At 44.5% G+C, this 12,579-nt stretch overlaps 1 protein-coding gene across 1 annotated transcript in view; it reads left to right on the top strand.

Moving 5' to 3' along the window:
* Window positions 1-12,579, top strand: part of LOC144130495 (uncharacterized) — a 222,340-nt gene that overhangs the window by 140,233 nt on the left and 69,528 nt on the right. Inside the window, exon 2 of the mRNA XM_077664410.1 lies at window positions 1,316-1,379. Within this exon, the coding sequence (XP_077520536.1) occupies window positions 1,316-1,379 (64 nt within the window). The remainder of the gene's footprint in view (window positions 1-1,315; window positions 1,380-12,579) is intronic.

Genomic DNA, 12,579 nt, shown 5'->3' with positions numbered 1-12,579 from the left:
ACACACAACGCTGCTGACGTCATCGTAAGTGACGACACCGTACGACATCTGTACTGAATCTTGCGAAAGCCTTCCTCAAAATTTTTAAATACTGCTTTCCCGCACACAGAAGTCATGAACCTAAGCGTTGAAAGGTTCCCTTATTTCGTAAAACCCAGCGGTCTTGTGATGATCGCAGGGCGCTTGTTGGCGCACGAAAGCGTAAGAAGTTGAGCTGAATTTACGTCATTGGTTAAGTGATTATCGCCCACCCCACACAAAGCAAATCTTGCAGATTCTTTGTGAATCAGCGCCGATACTTCGACAATAAACAATGCATGATCGGCTGGAGCAATTAGCTCACTTACGCATGGTAAAAGTCGCTTTCGTCTTTTACTGCTTAAGTTCGATGTCACCCAACCACCGAGGTAAATAACAGTAATGGCGTTCTGCTGCCCGGCACGAAGTTGTGGGTAGCTTCCATGTCGCTGCTACTACATGGGATTTATTTGTATACTTATGAATGCTGCAAGCCTTTTCAGCCTTGTGCAGCAGTGAGGAAGGAGAAATGCTGGGCAAAACAACGCCCGTGTAATGAAATTTGGCTGCCCTTTAAAGACTCGGAGAAAGTAAAACTTCGTTAAGAACTCTCTCTGTATTTGTCTTCTTGTACAGCAGAATGGATAGCTCCGGGAATAAGACACAGTAATAGACCGCTAACTTTCCACTCAACGAGCAAACCACCGCTGCAACTCATACGAAGGATGCAGTCTAAAAATAAAAATTATTAATCCACTAACACGGTAACCCTAAGCTAAGCCACGAGGTAGGCCGCATTATAAGACCCAGAATCGGTCGTGGCTACTCCGTGTTTTGTTGTTCTTATTGTTCTTTTGGCGTGCAAGAAAATTTCACTGAATGAGGTTTTAACCACTTCGACTCTACACAACAGGTGCCCGCGTGGCCAGGAATTGCGAGTCTTTCTATAATGCGTTCGGCTGCTAAGTACATCAGCATTATCGATAAGCCACAGCTTCGTACGATAGAAAGTGTGCGGACCACGGATGCTTTCACTGTGGACCACGTACTACATTAAGTCCACACGGCTTAGAACGCTGTCACAAGACGTAAAACTACATGCCGCAGACGGAATCTGAAGAGAGAGGGAAAGGGAAAGAAAGGAAAAAGAGGGACGAGAATGGGGAAGAACGCGCAGAAATGCGATACCCGCAATGGCCCGTGTGGACGCGAATTGCGTATATTGGGTCTGTGCGGAAATCCGAGCGCAGGTTTTCCTAATGGGTTTTCTGTTGCTCCTCTTTCTTGGCCTTTGCAGCTGCTCTACTCGATCATCATGGTGATCGGGAGCTTCCACGTGCACACGGTCATCGAACACCCAGGTGAGCAACCTCCTTGCGACCACTTCTCTTTCTGCTCCGATCGCGGGGCGTGCGTCATTCGTAATTCGAGTCGAATGCACCAAGACTAGTGCCGTAGCCTCCCTCTGGACGGTGCTGCGTCGTGAGAGGCTAAATGTGGGGCGTCTAACGTGCTCATGATTCACGTTTACGAGAACAACTCGTCCACACTGGGGGCTGCATAATAGAGGTAAAAGTTAGGATTTTGGAGCTGGCCCGCTGGTGTATCACGAGGCGAATTCTATTAGTACATTCAGAGGTGAATGTGAAATGCTCGCTAGTGCAACTGAATGCTATACAAACCGAACTGACCCATATTTCCCGGATTTACCAGAAAAAGCAAACAATCTGAGGCAGGAAGCCGGGAGAAAGTCGCCAGACGAAGCCATTCATTAATTTGCGCCCGTCATCGAGTGATGAAATTTTCTTCTTCAGCAGAGATATGTAGTTAGATGCAGCAGTTGTTCCTGCAATTATCTCGTCTTGGTAACCCTCATAGACAAAGAAAACCAGGCCACAGTTAAGGAGTAATTACTCAGGTCAAAATCTTAGCAATTAATGCACACCCCCGTATATACACTCAGAAATGAATTCAAGAAGACGGCTTAGTCGGGCTGGTTGATGCGTGGTGATGGAAACGACTGAACAGCGCCAACAAACGGGACAGAAGAGACGAACACAGACGCATGCGCTGTGTGTGTATTCTTCTTTTCCGTCCCGTCCGTTAGCGCAGTTCAGCCGTATACATTCATGGATATTATAAAAGTGATCGGTTTCGTGTCTGCCGAACATGAATGGTAAGTCTTTCTTGGTGTGATAATCACTTGCACGGCAAGAAAAGCGAAGTACAGAGAAGTCAGAGGACCACCTACGGCCCCACATATTGTTAAGCCTTTGTGCAAAAAAAAAAAATTGGTGTAGGGCATTTCGCTCAAGGAAGGTAAAACTAAAGTGATCTCCTTCATATTGACTTTGACAGGACGTATACGGCTCCATCCAAACAGCTGCACGTGCGCGTGGGTGTGTGTGCACGTACCCGAACACAGAATATGAGAACAAAGCGTATACTGCATGTAGAACACCTCGAGCGAAAGGTTTAGTGAGACTTGCTCGCACAAATGCGCAAACGAAAATATCCGCGTTTCTAATGGAAATAAGCGCGACGCTGCGCAATCCCACTGGCAGCGACACGCTACTTTTTGTTAAGACTGAAGCTGTCTCGGTACTTCAATTCATAGTCTGTTGATTTGTTTTCCTGTTTTCTGGTCTTGCAAGCGCTGGTATTGAGTTGAAGCGGAATAATTTTGCGGAGGCTTATTCTGCGTTGAAAAAGTAAATGCATTGAAATCATTGACGCATTCTTTTCTTCGTTAGAGGTTGTATTGGACGAATTTATCCGTGCATTTTTTTTCAGCTTTATAACATCCTGCATGTGGATCTCAATTCATTGGTTCAGCGATGTTTCCTTATCTCATAAACTTGACAAAGGGACCTGAAAAGAAAATTTAGGTGACGAAACTGCCTCGCGCTGATATATTCATCGACTCAAGTTCAGCTAATTTCGAACCGCGTCAGCTTTTCGACCTGCGAAAGAGTGAAAGATCTGTCGAGTCAGACATTTATATGCGATGGCGCGATTGTTTTCGCCCGATATGCAGTCAGCGGAAAGGCATTTATATATGAAGGCACTGGTTAAATATCTTAGTACCTTACATGTACCAGCGCGTACAATCTAATCGCGGGAACAAGAAAACACTTTAGCTTAGATGTTCCTCGCATGCTGTATTTTTCTTTTGCAGTGACGTGATGTTTTGTTGAAACAGGACACGAGAGGAGAGAGGGATGTAAAATTTGCAAGTAAATATGAACGCATGCGTTTACATGCGCATGTTTCCTTATTCTACTTTTTTGCCAGTACCACGAGTTCTATTTGTTGTCGCGTTCAGCTCTACTTTACATCACAGAGAACGTCGTACGCAGGTCACCATCCACAGGCATTAATTCAAAAATCACAGAAACTAGAACACAGCGGGCTCCAGTTCTCCCAAGTTCTTGGTTCAGATTCTTGCTTTACATAATTGCGCAAAAGTCTACGCCAAGTCAATGGAAATTTTTTTGCACATTTATGCGCTCGAAAATATAACATGTACAGACAGCTCTCACCAGGATTTTTAAGTACGGTATCTAGTTATTTCCGAGCTTCGGAGTGTGGCGTGAATATCAAGCACGTCGGGATTAGCTGTTCCTGAATTAGTTGGACGGCGCCCTTATATATTTGGAGCAGCGTACGCACCAATGCGTCGAATGACTTTTTTTAATTTGCAGCACTGTCGTATTGTTTTCCATATCTCAGGTTGTTTTGACCTTCCTGTTTTGCAGGGTTAAATGCGGGACACCTACAAAGCAGTTGAAAGGAACCCTAAATATTTTAAGTGGTACTCTCACTAATGCTAATTTTCTTGATTAAAACTTACAGTGGCTGTGCCCTTCTATAAGACACCACTATCAACGTCTACCTGACTACGCCCACTGCAGCGAAAAGGCCTCTCCCATATCTCTCCAATTAAGCCTGTCCTGAGCCAGCTGCGGCCACCCTTTCCCTGCAGACTTCTTAATCCCATCCGCTGAACTACCGTTCTGCCACCCCCTGCTAAGCTTCCCTTTCCTTGGAGTCCACTCCGTTGCCCTCAAGCACCGTCAGTTATCTTGCCTTCGCATTACATGCCGCGCCCAAGTCCATTTCTTCCTCGTGATTTCGACTAGGATATCATTAACCCGCGTTTGTTCCCTCACCCACTCTGCCCGTTTTCGTCTCTTAACGTTACGCCTGTCATATTTCTTTCCGTAGCTCACTGCGTTGTCCTTAACTTGAGCTGAACCCTTTTCGTTCGCCTCCTCGTTTCTGCCCCGTAGGTGAGTACCGGGAAGATACAGCTGTTATATACTTTTCTCTTGAGGACTATTGTTAAACAGCCATTCCTGAGAGAACCTGCCAATTAGGCTCCGCTCCATCTTTGTTCTTCTAGTTATTTCGAGATCCGTATCCGTTTCGAGTTCACTTTCGTGATCCGTATCTGCAGTCGCTAGCTATCCTAAGTCTTTTACCACTTTCAGCGCCTCGCTTCCAATTGTAAACTGCTGTTTCGTTCCGAGACTGTTGAACATTAATTTGATTTTCTGAGTATTAATTTTTAGACCCACCGTTCTGGTCTGCCTGTCTAACTCACCGATAACGCTAGGAAGTTCCTCTCTTGAGTGAATTAGTGAGGCAAGGTAATTAGAAAATCGCAGAATATTAAGGTATTCTCCATTAACTCTTATCCCCGCTATTCCCAATCCTGGCTTCTGAATACCTCCTGTAAATATCCTTCCTTGTTGGAATTTTATTACCGGCAATATGGAAGACTATGGTAGCTGTGCATAAGTTATAGATATCTTCCAGTATTTTTATATACATCTCTTCTGCATTCTCATTCCGCAACGCCTGTATGACTGCTGAGGATTCGGCTGAGTCAAATGCTTTATCGCAATTCATGAAGGCTATATATAGGGGTTCGTTATATTGTGCACATTTATCAATCACCTGACTGATAGTGTGAATATTTTCTATTGTCGACTATCCTTTACGAAAGCCTGTTTGACCATTTGGTTCGTTGCAGTCTAAGGTTGTCCTGACGCTATTAATGATTGCGTTAGTAAATACCTTATAGGCGTTTGAGCATCCGCCTCGCGTGCGGGAGGTGCGGGGTTTGATCCCCAGTGCCGCCGGAAAGGGTACACGCTTTCCCCTGCCTGGTACTTGGCTTTTTTAGGATCCATTGCTTGGGAAATGGGTCTTTGAAATCGCCTTGTTTAGAAGAAAAAATCTTGTGTCAAAGCGCTTTTTGGCCACAGAAGCCCTTGCGCCATAAAAATTCTTTATTACGGCAACGGACATCATAGGCAATGGGCGGTAAGCTGGCGGGTCTGTAATTTTTTAAAACCTTGACATCTGCTTCCTTAGGGATTAAGATTACATTAGCCTTCTTCCAAGCTTCTGTTATGCTCGCGGTCCTAAGGCATTGTGTATACAGCATGGCTAGTTTCTCTAGCACTATCTTCCGTCCGTACTTCAACAGATCTGCTGTTACCTGATTCTCACCAGCTGCTTTCCCACTTTGCTTTGCTCTTAAGGCTTTCTTTACTTCCTCTTTCGTTAATGGCGGAATGCCCCATTGTTGTGTGATACTTCCTATCTCAGTTACGTCCTTAATACATTGGCTGCTGTATAGACTTGTGTAGAACTCTTCGGCTATATTAATTAACTATTTTATCCATGTTGCTATTGACATTGCCCTGTTTGCCTCTTAACGCATACATCTAATATTTGCCTGGGCCTAGTTTCATTTTCACTGGTTTTAGGCTACCTCTATTTTTTAGTGCATGCTCGATTCTATTCATATTTACCTTCCTTACGTCAGTTACCATGCGCTTATTGAATACATTTAATGGCTCTGCCAGCTCTATTCTGTCTGTGGGATGTGACGCTTTCTTGCTCTGGCGTTTCCTAATCAGATATTTCTTCTCCTGAGAGAGCTTGCCAGTATCCTATGGAACCATCCTACCACCTACCTCTTACAAGGTCGGATGTACGCGGCAACTATATAAGAAAACAGACATTTAACAGCCAGTGTTCGCCACAATGGCTCCTCAGCTATTCAATGTTTTATACAAAAACCATAAACCAGTGGCGCACTTATGTTTTCATACCACTTTCGAGAAAAAAATATATCTACATTCTAAAGCCCATCAATTGGTTTTATAGTCTCGGCTATGAACGAGTCGACATTGACAACCTAAATTAACCTTCCGCAGTAAAATGCGACGGCTACGTTCCTTGACGTCAGTTACCGGGTCTCCTACGCGTCTTGAGCTGATCGTAAGGTGCATACAGAGTAGCCTTCACTACAAAGATAGAAGTGATCATCACCTAAAAAGGCACTCTGAAATTTACGACGAAAAGAATGAGCTTTGTCCGTCGCGCGTAGTGGAAGAGCCCACGGTAATGTTTAATAGCAAGCATAAACTCTATGGTCTTTCTTCGGTTTTTTAAAGGCTTATACACCATTTTAGTGCGATAGAACTCGGGCTATGATAAGCGAAATGCGTTTATGACCCAGCAGCTTAGTAAAAATACTTTCTTTACTTTCTTTTTCTAAGCGCGCAAGTTGTTCTTGGTGCGAACTTGTTGTTCCCTCTAGTCGCTTCCGAGTGTAGCGTGGTCAAGCGAAAACTTCAGGTGAGACAGAGATGCTTTCAAGAATCTAGAGCAAGTGGATGGATAATCATGACTCATACCATAACGAACTTGAATGTTACGGACTCATCAGCCCATTTGAAAGCAATACGACGCTAAACAAGCTAGAATACATGCGCACATATGAAAGAAGGCAGCTGTAAAAAAAATCAAGCAAAGCATAGGGGAATGTTTTTTCTTATTTTTAGGTGTTGACGGATGAGAAATTAGCAGTCTAATTATTTTTTTTAATAAAACATTGCTGATTTGGAAGTAGACGAAAAGCAACCACATGGCCGTCAGTTGGATGCGAACCTGCGACATTCATACGTCACGTAGTCCTCCTTATGTAGTATCTAATGACGAGTCCCTCATTCTCTTAGCCCTTTCTGCTCATAGAGTACCGGTCAGCTCAAAATAGTGGCTACATGATCCTGTAAAAGAAAAATAATCCTTTTCGTAGTTTATTTTTCATGCTTATGGTTTGGTTTCGTTTATAGGGGTTTAACGCCCCAAAGCGACTGAGGCTATGAGAGACGCCTTAGTGAAGGGCACCGGAAATTTCGACCACCTGGGGTTCTTTAACGTGCACTTCCATCGCACAGTACACGGGCCTCTAGAATTTCATCTTCCGCCGCGACCGGGATCAAACCCGCGTCTTTCGGGCCAGCAGCCGAGCGCCATAACCACTCGGCCACCGCGGCGGCTTTTTCATGCTTATGAGCTTATTTTAAAGGGTTGTTCCGGTTTGATAAGTACCAGTAACCCGGGTGATATCGTGGTGGTGCATCATCATCAGCCCATGAAAGAATGCATGTGCGCACACATAATGAATGTGCCGGATGTCTAAGCTAGAGTTGAGCAAATTTTTAAAAAAAGCTCGAGGCTTCCAGGCGACGGAAACTGACTGAGATCTGCTGATAGTCGTTCCGCGTAGTCCGCAGTATAGTGTGCTGTATTTTTTTTTTCATAAATGTTAGTAATTATTATAGACTAATTAGCGAAATTTTTAGTTATTTAGTTTAAAAGAGCACAAATCGGAAGTTTTAGATCGTCTTATTAAAAGTCCACAACAAGGTTCTCTTTGCGTTGATATTTTTGCCTGCCTAAAAAGAAAGCCCGCCAACGGCTTAGCGTGTGCTGGTGCATATCGCGCGAATATTGGAGGCACAAACCCGCGTCGTGGGCTGAGCTACACAGAAAAGTTGATATCGTTTTCAGATAGCGCGTCTTGAAGCCGCGAGAGCACTGCTATCTAGTCACAGTTTTGATATTTTACGGCCATTGTTTTAAGGACTTTGCAATCTAAGTAAATGGTACCTTGTACGCATTTCAGTTTCCTTTATTTTTTTTTTCAATCCAATCCATAACTTCTGATTTGGCACTTTTTCCTCGAAGCCAATGTTTATAATGTTAATCAATCTGTTTTAGTCCTTATTTAACTTTGCTAACGAAAAAAATGCTCCGCACAAAGCCGCACGGCTCTGTACAGCCCGCAGTTGATTTCACTCGATGCTCTGACTTTGTTGAAAACTTGGTTACACTGACCTCGAAATCCTCGTATACGTCTACATAAAATGTGTGCCTGAGCATCTATCACGCACCGCTGAAAGGAATCTTAAAGGAACACTGAATAAGAGTCTGGAAATACTGAGAAAGCCCTAGATTTTCATTCGTAAGATACGATTACCCAAGTATACAGTCATCATTCCGGTTACTTTGGAACGGATGGCTGCATTTTGGCCGTTTTATGAGGTGGCCGTACGGCACTCAGCGTGCGCCTGCCTACGAGCTGGCGAGTATGACGTCACGCCTACCCTCTGGAGCACCGCATACAAGCTGGCTTGGCAGTGCGCCGTCCATGACTTCTCGTCTGCTCGTTCTTCTGGCGGGCGCGAGATGACGCTACTTGTACCGTATCTGGGAAATGTTGCTGTCTTGGTTCGCCGCCGATCCATAAGACGGGGATTTCGAGTTAATTCTTACTGAATCGGGCAAGTAGTCACCCAAAGTATACAACCACGCGATGCAGGAAGAGAATCTCGAAGCGTGGACACGAATAATCCGAACGAAATGAACTGTACAATGAAGCAAAACCGCGACAAACGCGTTCACTTTCGTGTGGTCCATGCTGGCGATAGCCCGTGGCGGGTAACGCTGACGTCACATCCTGTATTATGAGAGCTTTCACAGGCTGCCGCTAGATGTGGCTGTTTGAGAACTATTCATTAAAATAACTAATTTCTGCATATATATTTTTAAAGAAAGTGTTGGTTTGGTCACTTTCAGTGCCACAGCTATCATTGGGCCAGAAATCTCTGAGGAAGATTTTTTGTTCACTACTGATCCGGAGTTCCCGGGTTCGAACCCGACCGCGGCGGCTGAGTTTTTATGGAGGAAAAACGCAAAGGCGCCCGTGTGCTGTGCGATGTCAGTGCACGTTAAAGATCCCCAGGTGGTCGAAATTATTCCTGAGCCCTCCACTACGGCACCATTCTTCCTTTCTTCTTTCACTCCCTCCTATATCCCTTCCCTTACGGCGCGGTTCAGGTGTCCAACGATATATGAGACAGATACTGCGCCATTTCCTTTCCCCAAAACCAATTATTATTATTATTATTATTATTATTATTATTATTATTATTATTATTATTATTATTATTATTATTATTATTATTATTATTATTATTATTATTATTATTATTATTATTATTATCATCATCATCATTTGTCTTCGTGGAAGAAAAGAAGAGAAGAGAGGAGGTTACGTCGCATTTTTTTTTTGAAGCCGGTCCCCCCCCCCCACTGCGCCCTTCCCACTCCCTACTTGGCCGTTGTCTCATCGCGCTTGCGCATGCGCTGTAGGTAGTGCAGCAGACGACGCCGCTGCGTCCAGGGTTACTATTGGTTGCGCCGTCGGCCAAAAACTCCCAGTAGTCTTTGCAAAAACACGTGACTGCCAGCACACTTTTTGACCCACAGCTCGGAGAGCGAGAGCCTCTCCTGATTTTCCCTTCCTCCATGCCTTTCATGTTGCCACAGCAACAGCTAAAGCTACGGCCACAGGTTCCCTGTCATAAAGAATACAGAAAGAGCATACGCTTCCTTGCGAACCGAATCGCCTACCACGGGGACACGAGTCCGAGTGCAAAAGAGCGCTCATACGTGCTACTGCGCACCGTCTCATTTGCTACGTAGTGAAAGCACCTTCCCGGTTGCCTGATTCTTTTTATGTGACGGAATTTATCCCAAGAGAAGATCAATAAGCTGTGTACCTAGACTCATAAGGAGGAAGAAAATACTAGCATCGCATTTACCAACCACACGCGCCCAGCCGCAGCATCCACTGGCACATTTCGCTCTTTAGAACGAGAGTTGCACCAGAAACTTTCTTCCGGGCTCAGTTTGTTCCGCCATTGACGTGTGATGTCACGCTCGAAAACACTCGCGTTGACGTGCTGTCCAATGAAGATAGCTGTGTAATATGAGCCCGGTCTGTGACCGCTCATGAGGGGAGGGTCTGGGGAAGGCGGAAAGTTTGGGAGCTGCTTATGGCTTTTCTCCTCATAGATAACAAAAAAGGAAACGAATCCACGTCCATTTTTTCTCTCGCCTCACGTTCGTACGCAGACAGGCATACACGACCCGCCCCCCCACCCCCCACCCCCGCCCTCAAACCCATTTTCCATGTCGGAGCTGGTGCTAGATTTGTAGCATCGTTTCATGAATTGAATCAAACGTGGCAAAAGATTCCACACAATCCTGGCGCACTTTAACGCACTGGCACGCTGACGTCGCGTGAAATCAAAACCCCTTTATATGATTATAACAGTATCTATTCCGCCTCTTCCGGAAAGGTATATCATTTGCTACCGAAGTTAGATTAGCATACATTTAACTTCTGTTTCAATATCTGAAGTAGATAGGGTAATAACGTCAATAAGGATTAAACAGGAACCTTTCCTCGAGTGAAATTAAATTCATAAGGGCCGAGTAAATGCTTTTTGACCCAATTCTCACTGCTCTATGCTCGCAAACTGCAAAGGCGTATCTACCTTGATTTCGTAAAATGAATGAAAATATGTACGGTTATGGACTACCTATGAACAAAGCGCTCTAATGTGAGCAAGCACTAAGTGCTGGTCAGAACGCGTGCGACAAATCACATTATTAAAAATGTCAACAGAGACTTGAAACGAATAAAATTAAATGTAGAGAGGTTTTTTGCCGCTCAAGAAAGGTAATAAATTCAATTACACGTAATTTGACAGCAAACGGGATTGCAGAACATTGATTTTGACATACCTTCAAGCTATTATTGTGTAAATGCAAAAATGATGTGGGTTCGTACATATTTTTTGACGCATTCACAAGAAAGTTATCTTGCTGAATGTACGCTTGCCATGGATAGTAAGAAATTAAAGCTCTAAACTGAGCGTTGGGAACCGCCTTCGCGTCGTGAGGTAAGGAAACAAAACATACACCAGTCAAGCGAGCGACACAAAACAAATTGCATCCAGGTTTGAACGAAAAAGCGTAGCTTCAGCTTGACTTTGTGTGAAGCGGATGAAAATAGAGAACAAAAATTCCCAGACATTTTGAATGAATGAATGAATGAATGAATGAATGAATGAATGAATGAATGAATGAATGAATGAATGAATGAATGAATGGATGGATGGATGGATGGATGGATGGATGGATGGATGGATGGATGGATGGATGGATGGATGGATGGATGGACGGACGGACGGACGGACGGACGGACGGACGGACGGACGGACGGACGGACGGACGGACGGACGGACGGATGGATGGATGGATGGATGGATGGATGGATGGATGGATGGATGGATGGATGGATGGATGAATGAATGAATGAATGAATGAATGAATGAATGAATGAATGAATGAATTAGAGCGGATTACTTTGGCTTAACAATAGTTGCAGCTCCTTATCAAAAGGTTTATGTACTGAGTAAAATGCTGCAATCGGCGCAGCGCGTTCAATCATCCTGTATTCTGTCGAGAAGCACTTTTACACCGTAACGCAGGCAATCAAACATCACTGTACTGAGTATTTTTGCTACCCGTTCTAGATGACGCTATCTTCCCACCCATCTTGAAAGCAAGCCAGCACGTATAAACATTTATTTTATTACACAGCAAACGCAATGCTGCTCCGCAAATAGGAAGGGATGTAAGAGTCAAGGAAAAAATGGCAAACATAAGTTGCCTAGAGGGCGTACAAGACGGCGAAAAACACATTATATGGAATATAAGTCTTATAGGAAACGCTTCGCAGTGAAAGGCTCCGGAATAGTTTGCACGGCTTGGGCTTCTTTTCCCTGTCCAAGCATTGGCCTCTAATGACATCGCGCACACACATGCATTTTTGCATTTCACCTCTACCAAAACGCAGCCACCGCGGCCGTGACTCTTTTCTCTGAATTCGGGTTCAGTAGCCGATTGTTTCAGCCGCTGATCCACCGCAGCTAGAAGAAAAGCTGTAATTTAATAAATCATTACAATGTTTCAATGGCCGCCATGATGGCGGAGTGGTTATGGTGCTCGGCTGCTGGCCCGAAAGACGCGGGTTCGATCCCGGCCATGGCGGTCGAATTTCTATGGAGGCAAAATTCCAGAAGCCCGTGTACTGTGCGATGTCAGTGCACGTTAAAGAACCCCAGGTGGTCGAAACTTCCGGAGCCTTTCACTACGGCATCCTCCATAGCCTGAGTCGCTTTGGGGCGTTAAACACCCATAATCTATGCCAAACAATGTTTCAATGAGTACGAATGATATCGTTCGCAGAATCATCTGAGTGCAACTGAAAAAAAAACCGTGAAAGGTTTCTGAGGATGCCAAAAATAATTTATTCATAAAACCGAAGCAAGAAAGCTCATT

Source organism: Amblyomma americanum, chromosome 4 (assembly GCF_052857255.1).
Source record: "Amblyomma americanum isolate KBUSLIRL-KWMA chromosome 4, ASM5285725v1, whole genome shotgun sequence".
Lineage (NCBI taxonomy): Eukaryota > Metazoa > Arthropoda > Arachnida > Ixodida > Ixodidae > Amblyomma > Amblyomma americanum.
The sequence above is the reverse complement of the archived record's forward strand: the minus strand, read 5'-3'. Positions and strand labels throughout refer to the sequence as shown.